This window comes from Nematolebias whitei, chromosome 14, assembly GCF_014905685.2.
Source record: "Nematolebias whitei isolate Nwh7 chromosome 14, NemWhi1, whole genome shotgun sequence".
NCBI lineage: Eukaryota > Metazoa > Chordata > Actinopteri > Cyprinodontiformes > Rivulidae > Nematolebias > Nematolebias whitei.
Window position 1 is genome coordinate 13,205,911 of NC_056511.1, and position 23,025 is coordinate 13,228,935.

At 35.6% G+C, this 23,025-nt stretch overlaps 1 protein-coding gene across 1 annotated transcript in view; it reads left to right on the forward strand.

Moving 5' to 3' along the window:
* Positions 1–17,228, forward strand: part of gabra1 (gamma-aminobutyric acid type A receptor subunit alpha1) — a gene marked incomplete at its 5' end in the record, with an annotated part of 28,573 nt that extends 11,345 nt beyond the window's left edge. The window contains 4 exon segments of the mRNA XM_037687885.1: positions 625–768; positions 1,713–1,865; positions 14,881–15,083; positions 16,712–17,228. Coding sequence (XP_037543813.1) covers positions 625–768; positions 1,713–1,865; positions 14,881–15,083; positions 16,712–17,032 — 821 coding nt within the window. The 3' untranslated portion in view covers positions 17,033–17,228.
* Positions 17,229–23,025: the final 5,797 nt, after the last annotated feature.

Genomic DNA, 23,025 nt, shown 5'->3' on the forward strand with positions numbered 1-23,025 from the left:
TATGTATATATGTAGGGGAGTGGTAGCAATGGTGGCACAGAGGTTAGAGAAGGTGGGCCTGTAATCGGAAGGTCGTCAGTTCAACTCCCCAGACAGACAACATCCAAATGTGAGTGGTAACGGTTGTACCCCGCCTCTCACACATTGATATCTGCCACACCTGCCACCACCCTCATTTGCCTCACTCTGGGCCCTTGAGCAAGGTCCCTAAACCCCAACCATCTGCTCCCCTGGGTGCCCTAGATAGCAGCTCTCTGCTCCACACAGAGGGCTGTGGTAGCTCGGTGGTCTGTGGTTGTGTCAGGAAGTGCATCCAGTGTAAAAACCATTGCCAAGTCTTTGTGCGAGTTAATTTGCTGTAGCGACCCCTGAAGATGGGAGCAGCCAAAAGAAGAAAATAAAAATACTTATGCATGTATTTGGAAAAAGCACATTGGTGTTGTGGCCTAAATAGCTAATGCAACAAGACAGGAGATGAGAGCAGATTAGACAAAATGAGACAAAACAGAGCATGACAGGACAAATGTGGGTCACTTCTTTCTCTTGGAATGCTTAACAACTTTGGAAGAAAATACAGGCAGAAGTCAAACATTTCAGAATGTTTTTATGCTGTTTTCTCACCAGATGCCTATACTAGAGCAGAGGTGGTGTACGTGTGGACCAGCGGGGCTGCTCACTCTGTGGTGGTGGCTGAGGACGGCTCCAGGTTAAACCAGTATGATCTGATGGGACAGAGTGTGGATTCTGGTGTGGTGCAGTCCAGCACAGGTCAGTTTCACCATTTAAAATAAATAAATCAAAATTAGATATTGAAAAGTTTTGTGGCTGCCCTCGATACCATTGAGGATCACTGTCCTTGTAAATGACCGCCGACACTACAGCATCCTGACATTTGTTTTTTGTGGGAAATCAATCAAATGTAACACATTGTTTATTTAAATATAATAACAGCACACTGAATTGCTATAACAGAATCACTACTATATATTTAACTAGTTTAACAGGTCAATGGTGGGGACGTTTAGTTATGAGCTAATGTCTGTTTTGCCACACTTACTGTCATTTTGATAAATAAAATTGTTTACTTTGTCACCTTAATCAAATTTGTTTCACGTTTACCTGGCTTTTTAATAAAAAAATTAAAAAAAGTTCAGTCTGAGTTTGCGACTGTTAAAAAGTCATTTTGAGGGTTTTGAAAAAAAAAAAGTTTTGCCATTTTAAGTGGGTCTTCTTGGAGCCCAAGTTTTCCACAGATTTTAATTTTTTTTTTATAAGTATTTAATTGACTTTAGTCAATATGGCAACTTGCAGCCATGCCGGCAACCAAGCCTGAGTAATTTATTACATTTTTCTGTATAAAATATGAGGAAAATATGGAAGAGGAGTAGGGCTACGGTGCATTTTTTTCTTAATTCTGAAAAAAAAAAGTCAGAATTTGGATATTTAAGTCAGAACTAATTCTGACTTTTTTTCCTCAGAATTGGGGGGGGGGGGGGGGGGGGAATTACATTGTGGCCCTAATCTTCTTCCATAGAAAATAAATCAATTTACCAATTACAGTTAAATATATATATACATTTTAAAACATTAAACAATGTCTTGCATTTGGGGGGGGGGGGGGGGGGGGCTGTGTTTCTTAATGCAGTACAAACAAACTAAGCTTTTAGTTCATTTTTAGAACTTCTCTTTATCTTTTGTCCTGCAAACAACAGGCGAGTATGTTGTAATGACAACCCACTTCCACTTGAAGAGGAAAATTGGTTACTTTGTGATCCAGACGTATCTGCCCTGCATCATGACAGTCATCCTCTCCCAAGTGTCTTTCTGGCTCAACAGAGAGTCCGTCCCTGCCAGAACTGTCTTTGGTGAGTCGTCTGCTCTCTTCTCTTTCAAACATCTGTGGCTACAGAAATGAGCCCATCACCGGAAGGTTTCAAATTTATTTCTGGGAAATCATTGTGAAAGATTTGTATAGAGGGTGCATTGCTCAAAACCTTTAAGGCAGCTTATACCACAGTAACAAACCATCTGGGAGGCTTACAGACATCATAAAAAGAGGGGAAGAAATAACTTATAAAACCAGTTCTTTAACGGTGTGAGTTTGTCAAGCAGTTTTCATTAACACAATAAACTAATTTTAGTTGGTCTATGATTATTTAATTAATTAGTTATCATAATAATTATTAGCAACTTTATGATTTTTTTTTTTTAATAATGTTCTTTTACTGTGGTTTTACAAGGCTTTGTAGTCTTGTCTAATGCTGTTTTCCTTGTCTAGCAATAATATAAGTTTTTTTATAACACTATTGAGTCATGAATAATATTACCTTGCAGAGTGTTACCATCAAATTACTGGATATTTTCAATCAAAATCCAAGAATTATTGCATGTGTGGTGGTCAACAGTGTCGTCTCACATGAAGATGGTCTCTGATTAAGATCAGTTGTAAAATATTGTTTATATGGATTTTTTTGAATAAGTCAACAAAACATTGATTAGATTGACCAACACAACACACAAGGAAAAAGCAGAAAAAAACCCATCTGAATATTGGGATTAAGAACAACAGCTAGAATTTGTCATTTTTACTCAGTGTAGATAGAACATTTTATTTCTCATACAAGACGTGACCGCGTGTAAAACACTGATTTATTAGACAGAGATATTAGTTTGAGGCATATGTTTTGCATGACTGTGATTTTTGTTGTTGTTGTTTATATTGTTTTCTCAGTTGAGGTTTCGTTTGTTGTTGTTCTATTTAAAAATAGCAAAATCTTATTAAATAACAACAACAAAATATCATTTCACATTTTTTTTCTAGCCATAAATGTCATAACCAGGGTAGGATTAGCCTAGCAAAGCACAGCACAGGAAGCCAAGGAGGACAGCCAGCTTGGCTTTAAACTCATTTAAAGCCCTTTAATCTTTTGACATTTGTGAATTAAACAATATCAGTTGGACTCATGGACTTTTTGAAGCAACGACAAACTTCTTTTCCTAAAACGTTTTCCTTAAACCAAGTTTTCGTTGCTGAACCTTTCAAACCAGGAATGTTTAAAAGAGCATTAACAATATATATAATTTAGTCAATTTAATATTGGGGAAAAGCTTACTGCATGACAATTCCATCCCTTTCTGTCTTTGCACCAAAGAGGTGAACAAGAGCTTATAACAGTTGTGGGTCGCTGCAGCAGAATTTAAGTACAGCTCAGTGTGAATTTAAAATTACGTGCTCTGAATGTTAGATTACGTGTGTGCCTGCCTGTGTGTGTGTGTGTGCTTGCATACTAATGTGTTTTATGTGCATTTGTGTTTGTATATATGTGTCTGTTTGAGCTTCTGGTGTGTGTTTGTCTGTCTGTCACACTGAAGTCTTACATAATTCTGCCCAAAAGGAAAGCTCTTGCTAGTCTGCAGCATGCTCTGTAGCTGCAAACCACAGCAGCAGGAAACATGTCCTTGAATTACCTTACCCGACTCACATCTTCTTTTTTTTTTCTTTTCATTTAATTCCTTCTCACACACTCACTCTCTTTATTCATCTTTTTTCTCATGGATGCCCACCCAAATATGTATATATATATATATATATATATATATATATATATATATATAGATTATCAGGTATAGGTACCTGTATATCACATTTTCCATCTCTAAATAGACTAACAGGTTCTCCTACTCTCCCAGCAATGTTTTCTGTTTGTGTGAAATGAAATGTGTTTGTGTGTGTGTGTGTGTGTGTGTGTGTGTGTGCTACAGCTTGCTACCTGCAGTGCTCATCACGTGTCGAGGGAAAATAAGGATGGCCTAGATTAAATTCAAACTATCTAGGGCATGTGCGTGTCCCCCACGCCATCAGTGCTGGTTCTGCTCCGTGAGATTACATGCATAAAACGTGCACGGATGCAAGGCAATGCGCAGACGCAAACACACGTGACCACAGCTGGATAAACAGATGTACATGTTTTTACGATGACATGGAGTAATACACATCCCAGTATGTTTCATGGTGCTGGCCATTTGTGTGACTAATCTACATCACTTGGGACAGCAGATGAATGAGCTTGTTTTCAGAGAGGTTACAATGTCAACATGACTATAAATGAAATCATTAGGGAGATGCAGTAGAGCATTGAGATTTCTTATTGTCATCTTAATCCTTCACATGTCTTCTGTACTAAACATTCAGGCTGTAGATCAAACTTTTGTTTATAGTAATGTAAACGTTAAGATGGTTAAGAGGCTAATGACCTTCATGGTCTCATTGCAAATAAAGATTGTTGTGTGTTAAGAAGAGATATTTTCCATTGCCTTATGCTCCTGTTTACCTTGATGAGGTTTAACTATGCTGAATGAAGCCTGCTCTCTGGTACTTCTGATAAATTCTCTCTTTCGCATTTGAAGAAGATGGCCCCCCTCCCTCCTGCTTTTTTTGCTCTCTTGTCCTGTCAACCTCAGAGACTCTCTTTACACATCTAATGAATCAAAAGATATTATGGATTTGGTCAGCTGGTCCCTCAATGCAATTGATGTATATTTTTTCCACCAGAAAACAGGGTACTGGAGAGCCCTCATGCCCTGAACGGATCCACGCAGCTGGGTATGTCATTGATCCCTGGAGTGAGTGGAAGATGATGTGCCTATCTGTGCTGTCTGTGGACAATGTAGAAGATGTGTACATTATTGGATTTATGATAACAGGGTTTCTGCTTTTTGGAATCGGCAGATACCTTGGATATCAACAAATTAGGAAGACGTGGGCAGAAGTTTTGGCCACGGTAAAGTTGCCAGCCTCATGTCAAGGATTAATTAATGCCTTGAGCTCTGAAACGCATTTGCTTACTGAACTCAGCTGCAAACTAGAGACAATTTCTGAGAATCCTGGGCCACTTGGGGTTCCTGGAACTCACCAGCATGAAGGATTCAATCTTGGTAAATGCTAAATTGAGCACAGACCAGGTGGAATGTCCACTAATCTGGCTGTTTGGATTTGTCATTGAGTGTACCAGCAGAACTTGAAGGCAGACGGAAAACAGAGTCGGCGACCCAAACAATTGTTTGTCTGAATTTGGCCTCCCCGCTGGACATGGACAGGGCAAGTTATTTAAAAATTTTCCTGGAGGATACTTAAACAAGAGGCTTTTCCTGCCAAACTGCCCCCCCCCCCCCCCCCCAAAAAAAAAAAAGGACATCTGTGGTCTTACCAGCACCATGATGCTGATAGACACTGTACCATTGTATCAGAACTTTGGAACTTCCCTGAGTGTTTATGGATAACTCATCGTCTTTGTTGACCTCTATGCATAAATGTATTATGATGTCACTGTATGTTGCTCTTTATTTTGCGATGTGTTTTTGTTTGTTTGTTTGTTTTTCATCTTTTATACTGTTTACTGGCCAGTAAATATTGTCAGACATTTTTTTATTTATTTTTTTGGCTTCCTCCATTCTCGTGTTCTCTTATTCTCATCTACCTGTATGTTGTATGTAACAGGTCTTTCTTGTAAATGAGTCTTTGAGGCTCAATGGAAACTAAACTGTATAAATACAGGTATAATAATAATAATAATAATAATAATAATAATAATAATAATAATAATAATAATAATAATAATAATAATAATAATAACACATGTGTAAAATTTAATTTTGTATCACAACATTGATGCACAGAGAAATAGTGGGGATGGAGCAACCATCATTAGGAATTGTGCATGTATAGAGTTGCAACAGTCATAAAGGAGGAAAGGAAAAGGCTAAAAATAAGGGAGAGCTGGATCTGGAGGAATACACATCTTCTGTCATTGTGAGGGGCCCCATTCACCCAACACATGCTCTTTTTGCCCCGCTCCTCTCAGACAGGAGGTTGTGGAGCATTGGGTGTGGTGCCACTGGACTAGGGAACAGCTTCTGCCCTGGGGCTGTCTGACTCATGACTCTGTGATTAGGATTATCAATGTGAAAACAAAAAAATAATAATTGTTGTGTTGCAACTTTGATTGGTGATTTGTGCTGCTGATTGTCCATGCTGCTGATCTCATGTTGCTGATTATTTTATGCTGCTGCATTCATTAATTCATACTTGTCTACCCACAAAGACTCATGTTTGTGCTGCTGTTGTTTGATGTATTATTCTGCACCGTTAGTGTTTAGCGTATATCGTAGATTCTTTAGCGTACCATTTGGTGTTCGTTAAGCGTGGGCCTTCGTGTATATTTTGGATCCTTGTTTACTGTTTCTTTTTGTACTTTATATTTTTGCTATTGTTGGATGTGTCTGGGGCCCTGTGTACATAATTTCATTCCACCTCATGTTCCACATGTGATGTGAATGACAATAAATAACCTTGAGCCTTGAATGGCAAGGCAACAGTTTTTAGGTTTGAGACAGTAGGTGATCAGTTTATAAAGTTTTTTTAAACACATTCTTCTTGTTTCTCTCACATGCTGTTTGATCATATAATATATTTTACAATACAGTACAATACAACTTGATTCATAAAGCACTTTAAAGCCAAAACCTTTAGCCAAAGTGCTGTGCACTGATAACACATAAAAGCAAACATAAAAGCAATGAAATCAATTGAAACAGTAAAAATAAAAATACAAAATATTGTTAAATCATAATAAACAACAAACAATAGAATAAACAAATATATAAAATAATATAATAAAGCATTAAAATCCAATAGCTCAAGCTGAGTTGAAAGCCAAGGATTAAAAAAATATGTGTTTTAAAGAGGATTTTTAAAACAAGAAGTAAGTGAGTGATAACTTTGGCACTACTTTTTAACATCACCACATCAGGTTGGATAATGAATGCATCAAAGCATTGTCCACAGTGTTTACCCACTCATATCCAAGCGTAACTTTCCAGTCATTCAAACTTACTTATACAGATTAGTCTCACTGAGTCACGAGGACGCATTTACAAGAGAGACCTGATTCAATCAAAAAACAACAGATGAGGTACACAAAACACTAAATCAATCATAGAAAAGCATGCAAACCGAAAAGTAAATGAAAGAAGTGAGATAAAACAAAATACAAAATAAACATGCTACATTATAAAATGGTGTAAAATACTAAAAACATGAAAAAGTCTGCAATGATTTTTATACTGAACTTAAAAGTAGTTTAAAATCTCTTTTCAAGGTCGAGGGCTTCAGATCTTTTTGTAAGATATTCCAGGATATGGGAGCAGAGTAAGAGAAGACCCTTTTGTCAAATTTGGTCCGCTCTGAGCTTACACTGCATGTAGTAATGTCATGAGGGCACACGCTGTAGCTGCACTGACGAAGTGACATATAGGAGGAGATGTATGAAGGCAGCAGACCAAGGAGTGATTTAAAGATGAAAATGTACCAACGAGAGAGTCTGTGTGACGTTAACGATGACCAGTTGACTAATAAATACAGAGTGCAGTGATGGGTACGATAGTTAAGAATCTTAGTGCACTGTGATAGACAGCGTCCAACATCTGCAGGATGCTTGCAGAACCATTCATGTAAATAATGTTACCAAAGTCAATGGAGGGAAGGAAAGTCACAGTTACAAGGCGTTTCCTAGCGTTCAGAGTAAGACAGGATCTATTTCTTAAAAAGAAACCCAGTTTAACTTTCAATTACTTGACCAAGTTTTCAACATGAGGCTTAAAAGAGAAATGTGCATCTACTAAGATTTCCAATTATTTGTAGGAGTTGACAAACTCAATAGGAACACCACTCGTAGATAAAATAGAAGGAAGGATTGCTGGGACTGACTTCCTGTTTGAAAACAACATCCCTTTGCTTTAATCAGCATTTAGCACCAGTCTGCGATGGAACAAGTCTAACTGAATGGTGTTGAATACAGACTGTAAAAGCTGGAAAATCTTAGCAACTGTTTTAACTTTGAACTGCCAATAATATTCATGTTTGTGGAAAGTGGGAGGAAAACCAGCGTTCTGACAGAAACTCACAAATGAACAAGAAGAAAGTGCAAAAAGCATAGCTCTGTTTTAAATACCTCCTGAAAACCCTCTATACATGCTACATTGGCTTGACTCTGCCTAAAATTTGGATATATGCATAAGGTAAGCTCACTATGAGTGAGAAACGTGCCTGGAGTACAGATACAGCCGATGGAAAGGTTCTATGAGACACAGAGGTGTGTATGAGGACAGCACAGGATGTAATGTCTGAATACGAGCAGTGAAAGATTGGAAGGGCAGAAACAAGAGGGAAGGAGTGATATTGCATAAATGTGATGCCTACTTTAAAACAATTCAGTTTGTACTGAGTATTTATTTATTTTTAGGTGAAATGACCCATTATTGGTCACACATGAGTTTTTTTTTTTTTTTTTTTGCTTGACATCCAGTTACATCTTCAGCTTTTTTAAACATCAGTGTTGCAGCAATGCATAAAAAAATTAAAAAAGTAAAATTGCGTGTTTTTCTTTTACTAAAAGGGTGATTAGGTCTTCAGATCTGACCAAGAAACAGCAATAATGTGAACAAATATAACAATAAGATGCGTGTTTAAATAACAAAATGTGACTATGAAGCAAAGCCCCAGTACTACATGTTATTTTTTTCTTAAAGCCTGCCCTGTAGATGAATAGGCAATTTAAAAACACAGCGGTGGGTAAAGTTATCTTATTTATCACAGTGACGATTAGGAGACTGATTACTTTATAGCTGCTTTGCTGTAGTGGAAAACTGTTTGCAATTTATTTATTTCAACATTAAATGAAAACGCTAAGGAAACACCGATGCAGGAGATATGGTGCTTTCTCTGCCCTCCTCCCTTCACCTTCTCTGTTCCTCTGTCTCACAACTGTCAGACACAGCAGTGCTCAGAAGATTAGCATTCTTCCATCTTTCTCCTTTAAAACGATCAGCTGAGTATTTATGGTGGTTTTCCCACTACACGGTTTAATGTATTGGCTCATTAATGTATAGCACCTTGTGTGCAAGCATGTATACCGATACTAAGGCGTGTGTGTGCAAATATTTGTACACATGCACAAGCTCATGCATCTGCACAAGAATGTAAATGTGCATCTCTGTGTGTGTTTGTTTTCTGCATGTTAGTATGCTTGTTGTCAGTCACTCGGTTCACTTGCATTCATGATTACTTGTTGACATTGTTGCTCACTCTGCGGGATATTTGTTTGTGCAACTGCATGGTTCATACCTATGGTGCTAGCAGAGTCATGTAATCAATCATCGTGTCAATTTATATAAACCAGAAAATATGTAATGATGCAGAAGGTGGTGTTTCTTTGAGTCAGGCAGGCATCTTTGGGATTTCTGTTATTGAGAAAACATTAATACCTAGTTACCAAAGCACAGCAGGATATATATATATATATATATATATATATATATATATATACATGTACATGTATATACATACATTACAAATATTACATATTGTGTATACAAATATTTATCTGATAGATTCCGATTTGTAAATGTAAATAATGGATCTCCAGCATACACCAAATTTAGTCATGGAGTTCCTCAGGGTTCAGTGCTTGGACCATTACTTTTTACCTTATATATGCTTCCATTAGGGAATGTTATTCAACAGCATGGGATACATTTTCATTGCTATGCTGATGATACACAGTTAGATTTGTCCATGGAATCCAATGAATCCAATCAGCTACTAAGACTACAAGCATGTCTTAAAAACATAAAAACCTGGATGACCCTACATTTTCTGCTTTTGAATACAGACAAGACTGAGGTTTTGGTTTTTGTACCTGAGCATTTTAGGATTTTTTTTTTTTTTTTTTCAGTTTTTCACCCTCCTTAGATGACATTAATCTGGCCTCCAGCTCTAATGTAAAACATCTTGTTGTTATTTTTGATCAGGACATGTCTTTTATCCCCCACATTAAAAGTGTTACTAAAACCGCCTTCTTCCACCTGCATAATGTCACTAAAATTAAAACCATCTAATCTAAAAATGATGCAAAAAAACTGATTACTGCATTTGTCACATCTAGAATGGACTATTACAAATATGACTTCTGTTGTGACTTGGCGCTATATAAATAAAATGAACTCAATTGAACTGAATATATCATGTGTGCTGGGCCGGATTTTAGCAGGGGCTTACAGGGGCTGCAGCCCGGGGCCCCGGCATTTCAGGGGCCCCGAAGGATGTTTTATGTTTTTGTGAATGGATAGTGTCAGAATTTAATCAATGACTATGATGATTTTGACAGCACCGATGAAAAATGTTCCAATTTGTTCCGGAAAACGTCCATCTTGAATGCTTGCTTGTTATTGGTCCACTTTTGACGCATCTTACGCATTGGGGAGGAGCGTCAGGGAATATTATTTTACAATAGCAGACAACAGTGTTTGTGGTTCTAGTTCCTCCAAATAAGATGAATGCAGAAGTGTCATTAATAAATGGAAATCTGTATTTTGTTCTTCATATTTTTCAAGATGTTCTCTGTAAAAACCTTGGTCTATATATATATATATATATATATATAGGGCCCCCATATACAGTATTGACTCCAGCCCAGGGGCCCCCATCCTCCTAAGTCCGGCCCTGCATGTGTGCATTCTAAAACAACACATTGATGCCATATTTATTTAAGATTGTGTTAGCTTCCAAACATAGAGCTTGTGTTGCACATAGAAGACTGGCTACTCTCTGAGCGAGCAGACGTTCGGCTTCACCGTGTTCTTTTGACACACATTTCTGATTGTCAGGTTGGATTGGTGGCCTTCTCAGTCAAAACATCGTAAGAGGGATAGTTCTGCTTAGAACCACGGAGCATGACAGAAAGACAAAGACATTTTCCTGAAGGCGCACCCTGACAGGGTTTTGTCTGCGCTTTTTACTGTGATGCAACGTCAAAGCATTTTTTCTTTTCACTTGAGATTGCTCAGATTAGCTGAAAGCTGTCATTGAAAGTCAGTTGCTTGTGAGCTATAGTTGTTCTGAAGCAAACAACAGTTTGCAAAAAAAAAAACCCACAAGTAATATGAATAAAAACAACATTGTCTATAACAGAAGAACACTTTGTGTATTTATTTGTTTGTTTATTTATTTATTTAAGATATATTTATTTATTTATTTGACCATTTCTAAAGTTTTTTTTGTTATCTGCAGCATAATACAGAAAGTGAGCACTGGCAGTTTAATGGAGTGATTGACTTTATCTGACTTAAATCTAAGTTCTAAAGTTTTTTTTCCTTGGAACGCTTTACAACATGGCTTTTATTTACTCCATATCCCCACAAAATCTACTCTTGAACCATTTGCTGCTCTGGGTAGTCATAATAATCTTACCTTGCCTGAGAACGGTCGAGTCTCCAACCAAAAATTTGTTCACTTTTTTGTGGGATTCATCAATTTTAATGTCTAATTCAATTCCCCAATATTTACTTTACTGCATCATCTTTTTCTATGTTTTGCCTTTTTTTTTTTTATTAGATGTGCATGTCAGTTAAATAAAGGTTGAATTACAGTAATTTGTTCCTGAATGAGTGTAATTAAAGGCTAGAACCGTATTAGAAGGTATGTGTCAAATATACAATATATGTCAGTCCATGTCCACACAGAGCTAATCTGAAAAGAAAAAAAAAAAAACTTTCCTAAACCTAGTTATGTGGGTAATTTTTATTTTTATTTTGAATATTCCTGATCAGCGACTTTAACCCTGAACAGTCTTCAAAGCCATGAGTCAGTTTATTGCAACGCATCACATGCAGGAATTTAAAACCAACTTCTGACTCATGCTCAAATTAGTCAACTTGCTCATATTCTAAATGATTCCTAAACCAGCCTGTCAGTAAGTGGGTGTTTTCTGGAAATGAAATAACAATTAGTAAGGATATACAGTTTTAAAATGTATGTGCATAGCCTTCAAATGCATCAGTGGGTGCAGGTGTCCTTACAAAACATATTTGCTGTGTTGATAATGTAAGTTTTAAACCCAAATAGGTCATTTTCTCCCTTTAATTTCCACTGTGCTACTCATTGCAGAAGATGGAAGACATGTTTCCATGACAACAGTGCTAGTCAAACACAGCACAATATATGAGATACCAAACAGGAGAGTTCTTTTGTAAGGGCTTGTGTAATACTCAGCAGTGTGCATTCTTCCTTCCCCATCAAAGAAGGTGATTTAGTGGTAAAACAGTATGAAACATAGTAGGTGCTCAGTCCTAATGTGTCTAAGCTTGATTTAAAAAAAAAAAAACTTTAACATTGTAACACACTGAGTACTTCATTCCAATAAGTACCCTGTTAGCATTAACAATACGTCAAATGTCAGCTATTTTTCAGAACTAGAATTTGCGATCAGACGTAGTACAATAAAAGTTGATCTAAAATTTTAAGATGACAAAGCAGAAGGCAAACACTTAAACTTGTTGTCCAATATTTTCACTGCAGTTGTACCAGGGTCTTGACACTAAAGGAAATCTGTATATGATGCACTTGAACTGAGGAGGATTTCTTAATGACACTGTTTTGCTCGTCTATTTATCAGCCATCTCTGATTACTATCAATAATCTCCTTATTTCACTCTGTAAATCACCACAAACAACGTTGTGTTTCATTTCCCCCATTACAGATATATTTAAGTTACTAATACTTTGTGACGTATGAGTCTGGAGTATAGTGACCTTAAATTCCCCACCTCCTTACCTCTGTAGCTCTTAGTTAAGATGCAGTAGATGCTCTTTTGTGCTAAGGCGCTTGTTGTTGCCATAAGCGCATATGATTGCTTGCAGAATCACTTTCTCTGGCAGTTGTCCAGTGGAGCGCTGTGGCATCCAACTCTGAGAGTTGCACATTGTAGCCAATTTAAACATGAGGATCTCAAATTTTAAATGATTTAAACCATGACTCCAGGTGAGTGCTTCCAGTTAATTGACACCCTTATGTGATGGGTGGAAACTTGAAGCATTTATGCTGGATGACCTTACATTAATTATGCATAACTAACACAAATTAAGTCCAATGAATCAGTTTCATGTTTTCGAATCTAATGGCATTCATTCCAACGAGGGTTCATCAATAACGCACTGAAGCTAGCAGTTTAGATGTAAACCCTGCTGCTTTTATTCGACTGTGACTACCTGTTAACTCCATGTCTTTGTGCTCCATCTGTGCAGCATCTGTTGCCTGCTGCCTTGAGCCTTCAAATTAATTTAAATGATAAAGACGGCTATTTTAGCTATGACTTACCTTAATTAAAGAAAAAAAAAAAACGATAGAATTGATTGACATAGTTGCTCTTTCCCTTTAGAATCCTAATGGACATCAGATAGAAAAGTGATTTATCAATCCATCAAACATGATGTGCTTAGTAATGATCAAAATCTAATTTATTTTATTATATTTTATTCTATTGGCAGTGACTAATGAGAACATAAAAAATGGTTGTGTGTGAATTTTTGTCAGAGCGATCAGTAGCAATGGCATGTGAAAAATAAGAAGGATAAGGAGTGTGTGATTCAACACTTAAAATGTTAGAACTGATAAAAAAGGAAAAAAAAAAAAAGGTTCTGACTCTAAGATGTGGCATTTTGAGAGACAAATATTAACTTTGTGACGTTGCTTTTGTATCTTAGAGGTGGTGAACACAACTACAAATTACACTGTGTGTGTGTCAGTGTAATAATGCGATCATGCCATTGGGGATTTATTTTTTTCTGGGTCAGCTGTTGTTTTCTTGCTAATGCATGTGGCCTTTATTTGACATATATATGTCATTGTGAGACTCGTGCAGTTAGTGATCAGTAAATAAGCTTTCTGTGCTTGTTTGTTAGTTTAGTATGATTCCTTAACGGACAATATCATTAAGCAAGTGCTGGGGTAAAAATATAAATGTTATAATACAATGGTATTAATATACAGCAATATGGTAGAAAGCAGCCTCGTTTTGTATTATTTTATTTCCTGAGCTTCATTTTGTGTGCAAACAAGCAAAGTTTTTTGCAAGTCTGGCAAATATGTTCATATTTTTTATGTAGTTCATAGAACAAAATGAAAAAAGAACATCTAATTAAGAACTTGATAAACTCAATTATTAGATACAGTTAAGACTATTTATTGACTTTTTGTATCTCCCTTGTTTAATTATGTTTAAACATAACCTATTGATCACACCCGCTTTATGAATTATGCATCATTCCATACAAACCAGTTGTTTTATTTAGGATCGTTTGGTCTAAACTGGTGGATTCTGTGCAGCTTGAGTTGATTTTACTTTGTGTGTCAACACCTGCAGTAGTCTGCTTTAAAATGAGCCCTGCATTGTGAGATTTGCTTTGACTCAGTTGTGCCTGAAAGTGTTTCATCGCAGCTTTAGCTGAACAATATGAGTTTTAAAGGATGGCACGGAGTGGATTTTGTGCAAACACATTTGTATCTAAAATGCAAGACACTTTAGATTAAAACACCTATTCATTAGATAATTGTAATTTTATAAGCAGTTAAGATTATATATAAAGTTTGATTTAGAGTAACATCATTATTGTTTGCTTCTGTATGCGTTTGAGTTTAAATATAAAGCATATTTACTGTTTTGTTTTTCATTACAAGAGAACTTAAAGTATAAAGTGGAACATTGTGGTGTCTGCTTACATTAAAAAAAAAAATATATTTATTTGGTTTTGGAATAAAATTGCATACTTTGCTTTATTTAATTCATAGCAAATACAAAACACCATTTGGTTTTCCGATATCAAGCTCAAATTTAAATCAAAAGGGAATACTTCTAATTCATATTAAACAAACTTCACATTGATTGTATTTTATATTAGAACACTTTACTTACTGTCTAAAAACTAACGCGCCTGAGTCACCAAACATTTCCCAATAGATTGAACCTGTCTTTAATGTCTTCCTGCAGGAGTGACCACTGTCCTGACCATGACTACTCTGAGTATCAGTGCCAGGAACTCTCTCCCTAAAGTGGCCTATGCCACAGCTATGGACTGGTTCATCGCTGTCTGCTACGCCTTTGTCTTCTCGGCCCTCATTGAGTTTGCAACAGTGAACTACTTCACTAAGAGGGGCTACGCCTGGGATGGAAAAAGTGTTGTGCCTGAGAAGGTACCTAATCATTAATAAGGGCTTTTTTACAGTAGCTGCTTTTCTATTGATCTTTTTTCTTTCTTTTTTCTTTCTTTCTTTCTTTCTTTCTTTCTTTCTTTCTTTCTTTCTTTCTTTCTTTCTTTCTTTCTTTCTTTCTTTCTTTCTTTCTTTCTTTCTATCTATCTATCTATCTATCTATCTATCTATCTATCTATCTATCTATCTATCTATCTGTCTATCTGTCTGTCTGTCTGTCTGTCTGTCTGTCTGTCTGTCTGTCTGTCATTCTATCTGTCTATCTGTCCGTCTGTCCATTCATCCGTCCATCCGTCTATCTATCTATTACATATAACGTAGCAAAAGTAAAATGACACATTTTAAAAGTTACAATATTCCTGAACTTTGAACTAGTACAGAGCGAGCTGGAGTTAGTGACTGCTATCTTCTATTTTTTTATGTCTTTGGATATGAAAGTATTTTCTGAAGTGCTCTCGTGACTTTCTTCTAGTAAATCTAAACGTGAGTTTATCGCTTCATAGTAAATCACTTTGTCCGTTACTTCAACCTCCAGTGTCATATTTAGAACTTCAATCCAAGTAAAATATTTTTACACTGAGGTATTCTCTAAGGACTACTCTATTTTGTTTGTTTAATATCTGGAAATATCACAGTTGTCATAGGAAGTTGAATTGTTCATGTAATAAGAAGCTGCATAAAGCAACTGAAAATGTCTTAAGACTAAGATACTACAAGAATAACATAATGAAAAATAACCATAAGTATTGTATACGCAAGAAAACAACATAACAACTAACTCTATACTAAAGAACTAAATAAAATAAATAAATACAATATTGACTGATGCTAAGAGCACAACAGTATTTGCTTCAATCATTATGAAAAAAATGTGTCTTTTTAACTGTAGGATGACCTTTTTTTTACTCAGTTCTACTACATACACACACACACACACACACACACACACACATATATATATATATATATATATATATATATATATATATATATAAATATATATATATATATATTTATTATTATTTTTTTTTTTTTTTTTCTTGTAACTGGTTTGCATCCAATTTGCTCTCACCTACAAGGCATGTCAAATCAGACAGGGCATTTAGCTGCTGTCAGCATATTTTTTTTTCAAAATAAAACAGTATTTGAGTATATTAAAATAAAAATAAAAAATATAAACTGCAGATAGCAACATCACACTCAATATGTCGAAATCAAATTTATTTACAGCATAAAGCATATTTAAAAACAACAGTTATTATTAAAGTTCTAAAGAGTAAAAGACAAATGCAGAGATTAAAGGACAATAAATCAATAAAACTAATTAATTTGAAAGCATCAAAATAAAATAAACATAGAACGCACAATAATAGAGTACTAAAGCAACCCACACTGGTTTAAAAGTCAGGGAAAACACATCATGCAGCTTATTTTTAAACCCAGACCAATATGTATTGTTGGGATTAAGGCATCTGTGTTTATTCCACATAATGCACTAAATAAACAAATATGTTTCACATTAGTCTCAGAAAAAAAAACAACAAAAAAAAACAGCAGAAATTAAATTTTGTAAAAAACTTTTTGTTCCTCTCCTTTTTTTCCACCATCAGCAAAAGAAGAAGAAGGAGTCTCTCCTCAAGAAGAACAACACTACAGCCTACCCAACTGCCACTGCTACACCCTTCGCCCCCAATCCTGCTCGGAACCCCGGATTGGCCACAATCGCAAAAAGTGCCCCTCCACCCCCAGATGAGCCCAAGGAAGAGCCAAAACCCAAACCCCCAGAGGCCAAGAAGACCTTTAACAGCGTGAGCAAGATTGACAGGATTGCCAGAATAGCCTTCCCTCTGCTCTTTGGAACCTTTAACTTGGTCTACTGGGCAACCTACTTGAATAAGAAGCCCAAATTGCAAGGGGTGAATCACACCTAATCCATTTTTCATCTCTTTTCAATTTGACCTTATTTCATTTTCTTTTGAATTATTTTACAAAGGGAAAAAAAAAAAGGTATTTTGAGATAAACATTGTGTCCATTTTGGTTTGAATACTTAGTTAATCATTGCTTCTATGGTAATCTAAATTTTGAGGATTTGGAAAAAAAGAAAAAGAAAAAAAAAAAAAAAACAATACCAGAATAAAAGATAACTTATAATAGAGACTTTGAAAGGTGTTGTTCAGGTTTACAATGATGATACAAAAAAGAAAAAAATGTTAATACACATATTTAGCCAAGAGACTACTATTCTACAAATCTACATAGCCCAAACGTGTCAAGGATCTGTTGTTTTTGTGTTTGTTTATTGTTTGAGTGTACTACTTCTTTTATTTTCCATTTAATTTGAACATGGAGTCACAGGCACAGTGAAAAGGCACTTGTGAATATGCATGGGCAGGACATCCTATCGTTTATATAGATTTATTCAAACTAGAGATGAGACTTGACCGATGGCTTAGTTTGTTTGATGTCACCAGTGCTACGCTGAATCTTTTTTCAAAATATCTTCCATTCTATGTAGAATATTTATTATAGAATATGTCATTATTTAAAAAAAAAAAAAAAGAAAGAAAAGCGTTTATGGTTTCTGCAATAGCAATAAAACGTGTCTCAACGGACATAGTTTCTTTAGGGATCAAACACACAAAGTTCAGTCATCCCTGTGCTCAGAATTGAAATTACTTTTATCTTTTTGCAGCTTTGTAAATATTATTAGGTGTTAGAGATGTATTTATTTTGAATAAGATTTGAAAAGTGTAACAAAAGGGGGTGTTTAAATGAAATCATGGAAAGTAGTTTTTTTTTTTTTTTTGGCATATATTTTATTCATTTTTTACTTTGCGTTTCAACAAATAGATGAAGATATATTGGTATAAATCATGCTGGACCGACTGTTTTTCACTAAGTTAACGTTCCTCTGGAAACATTGTTCATGTTAAGGTTAAATATGTGTCAACTACTGTATGTGTGTGTACACACCGTCATCATCAACAGCATTTACTGAGAACTACTGAGCCTAGTTAGGAGCAAGAATGTAAAAACCATCTCAAAATCTGGAGTGCATTTTTACATTTAGAATTAAAAAAATATATATGTAATTGACAATTTTCTTCGGATTATCTTCTTAATATTTTTGAATCTTTTCTTTAAGCATTTGACTATTTATGCTGGGGTCTCCTTTGCTAAAACAATGTTTATAAGAAGGTTCAGTGGCAGGGCACATTGAGACAGAGGAGAAGTGCCTTTTCTATTTTCAGAGTTAAAGCTGTGGTGGTTATTAGTTGATCAATGGCACATCTGTATTTTTTTTCTATTTTACTTTGTCCCTAACCCTCCTCCCAGTTCATTCATCATAGTACACATTCACTGGGTTGAATATTGAGACATATTACTCAGAAAGTACCAGCTACACTGCCTTCAGTATCACATGCCTGTTTGGAGTCATTTGTTGCTGCTTGTTGGTGAGCAACAGCGAGAGACAGGGAGAGAAACTGAAGGAGACAAAGGAAGAAACAAAAAGACGCTGACTTGAAGTGGCACTGTAATCTTAGGTTAGCCGGGGCTGTGTTTCGCACAGAGGACTTGTCTTGCAGTTTTTATAGTGATGAAGATGAATATATTTTTGTAGCATGTCAATCCTTCTTCCAATATCAGCCAACAGAAACAAAGTGGGAAGGATGCTTTTGTTGTGGTCTTTGACATTGCTTGCCTTTTTTTTTTCTCTTCTTCTTCATATAAATTAAAAGAAAGAAAAGAAACACTTTTAGGAAATGCTTCATTTTTGACGTGGCACGTGAAGGTTTCTAAACAGTCCATTTGAAATTATGTTAATGTAGCAATATAAATTAGCAAGGGCTTTACTTAGGACCTGAACCTGACACTCAGTCTGAAGGTTAAATCCATCGTAGCTTTACACTGACCCATCTGTGCTTGTCATATTTTAGGTGTGCTGAAAATGGATATTTATTACATCCCATTGGTTAAAGATGGCAAGCGTTGTGCTTCAAGACCATCGCAACATTCAACTTCAATTGAAACTTCACTTGATAAATTTAAAAGTGGAAATGCACGCTCCGCTTCACGAGTTGAATGTTTATTTGGGTTTTGCATTGAACAGACCAAGAGACTTATTAGGACTGGGAGAAAAGTGTGTGTGTGTGTGTGTGTGTGCGCTTGTGTGCGCATATGTGTTGCCAATGGATCGCAGTTCTAGCACTTGAAGAAGAAACATTGCTTGCTTTAAACATTATCAGTAAAAATATCAATTCCGTGGTCAAATATGAGTTTATATCCAAACTGAAGACATATTAACAGGGATATACAAGCAGGCTACAGTTCACAGACACTTCTGCTACAAGCAGAGGGTCAAAGAACAATAGCATTCATGGGTAGAGTTGTATAAAGATGTTTGAGTTCAAAACTATTGTATTTATGTTTATTATCATAAAGAAATTATATATATATATATATATATATATATATATATATATATATATATATATATATATATATATATATATAGTATATCTGTAAAATACATATTGCATAAATAGTGATTATTTTATTGAAGATGTTAGCTAAAAAGATGATGATGATGTTTGTATTACCTATTATTAGGATTTTTTCACATTTAAGAGAACAATAACATTACATCTATGTAGTTAGCTTTGTGCTATGCAAGGAAAGCTTTTAACCACACCACTGACCTTTTCACCATGACCATTGAGCTTTACATTTATAAGCTATAGTGGAAAAAAAAAAAAAAGGAAGAAAGTGCATTGCTTGACTTTTTTTTCTTCTTTCAAATATTATTTATGTATCTATGAGCTTCCCCCACTCCCCAGCAATGGCTATACAGGGTGACATCAAAGAAAACAGTGGATTAACTCTTTTGTTTGAGCTTTGGATTTATCAGTAATTGGACGGAAAACAGCTTTTACTGTTGATTGCACTTTTTCCACAGGGTCATGCAATAATGTGATGGAAACAAAAGAGAGAGAGAGAGAAAAAAAAAAAGAAACTGACGAGATAACCTCATCACTTTTTTTTTTTCACTGTTTGAGCTTGCTTGCCATCACAAACAATGATGAAAGGGAAAATGTTAATTTACTTAAAGGATCATTGTGTCCACAATTTACTTTGCAAAGCTGATTGTTAGTTTAAAGTGCACAATTTTTTTTGTTTTTGTTTTTAACTTTGACAGTGTAAATGTGAATTCTGTTCTGTTTAATTTACTTATTTTTAATTGGAAACAACTTTGCTACTACATTTTCCTGTTTTACAAGATGAAGGAAGTACATTTATCAATATATTTAGCTACTTCTGGTTTTGCTTCATTTAATGTTTCAGAATGTGAAATATGAGCTACGGCGCAGTCATGAGCTTCCTACATTGACCTTCATCCTCAGACACTTTATGTATGTAAATATCACATAATGAGCTCATTGCAGTTCTCATCAACACTTGTTTTTCCACACTGAGTCTTGGTTATTCATATACACCTACTGGAGTCATTTTCTTGTCTTTTTAACAAACATATTTCAGATTTTCACAAAATAAATGATAAAATCTAAAGCACAAATGTTGATAAGGGTTAAAAAAAAAACTGGAATAATACTGTGTTCATATGAACATCAAAAATATGAAAGACACACAAGTTCACATATCCATTTATATATATATATATGCTGGTAGTCCAATGATACAGGTTAAAGATTGTGATGGATGTAGACAAATTGGTTAACCTTCTGTAAATGTTTTATTTTTTATGTTTTTTTATTTGTTTATTTATTTGTTTATTTATTTATATGTTATAATATGGCCCTGTAAAATCTAATTATCTGCATTAGTCTTTAAATAAAAAGAAAACAAATGAATGTTTTGGTCTAGTTCTGTGAATCACCAGATAAAGTTAAGCACGGCTGCATCTGTACTATAAAGTATGTATCAAATGATGTTGAGTCAGGTCCTCTGGATGGAAGAATCCATGCAGAGGACCTGACTCAATGTGTCTACCTGGAGTATTGAGATGTTTTTGTTTTCCTTCTTTTTTCAGCTGCTCCCTTTCTCAGGGGTCGCTACTGTGAACTATCTCGCACAAAGACTTGTTTTTATGCCGGATGCTCTTCCTGACGCAACCATAGATCACTGTGCTACCACAGCCCTCTGTGTGGAGCAGAGGGCTGCCATCTAGGGTGCCCGGGGAGAAGATGGTGGGGGTTTAGGGCCTTCCTCAGGGGCCCAGAATGGGGCAAAGGTGGGTGGAGGCAGGTGTGGGTGCTTCATCTTTTCCACCCAAATTTTGATGGTGTCTGTCTGTGGAGTTGAACTAGGGAGCTTCCGATCACAGGCCCACCATCTCTAACCTCTGTCACCATTACACCCCACCTGGATATTGAGCATATACATATTACTTATATATGGAACAGTTTGCAAAGAGCCTACCAAACAAACAAAGCAGTATTCTAATAAGAAATTTCAAGTAAAATGAAGGTTGACGTTCACTTTTCCAAGTTGTTAGCTTGTTCCAGTTCATATATTTTATTTTGTTTCCTTGAGATATATCTCTGGTATTGTTAACTTCTTTATAAATGTGTCTGAAGTGTTAACAGCTGCATTAAAATGTTAGTTCAAGTTAAGTTTTTAAAAGTGTTCAGAAAAGAAATATATTTATTTTAACATTGTGTAATTTGGTACTTCTAAACATTTCCAAAAACCTCCACTCTGAGCCCTGGATTCAAAAAGCTTAAGTTTCAGAGGGGGAAAAGTGGTATTGTTGTGTGCACTAAAGGACAAAATGCAAAAAAGTGATATTATAATTTCTCAAAAATAGCATAATGTAAACACGTCCTCAGTATTGGTTCTTTCATTATCCACAACTAGAGGCTTTTATCAGAAATGGTGAATCACTGATGTAAGTAATAAGAAGTCAAGTCAAGTCGAATTTATTTATAAAGAACTTTTAAAATTAGCAGCTGTCACCAAAGTGCTTAATAACATCGTCAAGGCAGTATTTAATGGAAAAAAATATGTAATTAAAAGCATCAAAACAAATATATAACACACAAACAATGAGAAACAATGAAATAGTAAATCAAATCATACTGTGTTAAATGTCAGTGAATACAGGTGTTTTTATGAGAGATTTAAAAGCAGAGAGTGAAGTGGCCTGTTTAATTTTAAGGGGTAGATTATTCCAGAGTTTAGGGCCCATGATTGAAAAAGCCTGATCTTCTCTGAGCTTCAGCTTGGTTTTTGGTACAGTCAAAAGCAGCTGGTCAGATGATCTCAGCATCCGAGAAGGAACATAAAGTTGAAGTAGGTCAGAGAGGTATGAGGGTGCAAGGTCATGTATGCACTTAAACGTCAACAGGATAATTTTAAAATCAATTCTGACACACACAGGGAGCCAGTGAAAGGATGACAAAACTGTTGAAATATGCTCAAACCTATGAGTTCTTGTTGATAGATGAGCTGCAGCATTTTGGATGAGCTGGAGATGAGAAAGGGACACCTGACTGACCCCAACATAAAGTGCATTACAGTTGTCCAGCCGGGTTGTAACAAATGCATGGATTCATTTTTCAAAGTCAGATCTGGTCAGCACCATCTTAAGCTTAGCTATCTGCCTTAACTAGAAGAAGCTGTTGTTGAAGAACAGAGTTAATCTGTTTATTAAACTTAAAGTCAGTCTAAAACCATCCCGAGATTTGTAACAGACTGCTTAAGATATGGCTGAAGGGAGTCAAGGTTAACAGGAACAGAAACAGCAGTAGAGCTAGGGCTAAACATATGACTTCAAATTTTCTGACCTTTGAAACTTAAACCGTTTGAAGCCATCCATGCTTTAATATCATTGACATTTTAAAAGAAGGTGAATTGTGCATGAACTATTTGATTTTAAGGGCAGATAAATCTGACAATCATCAA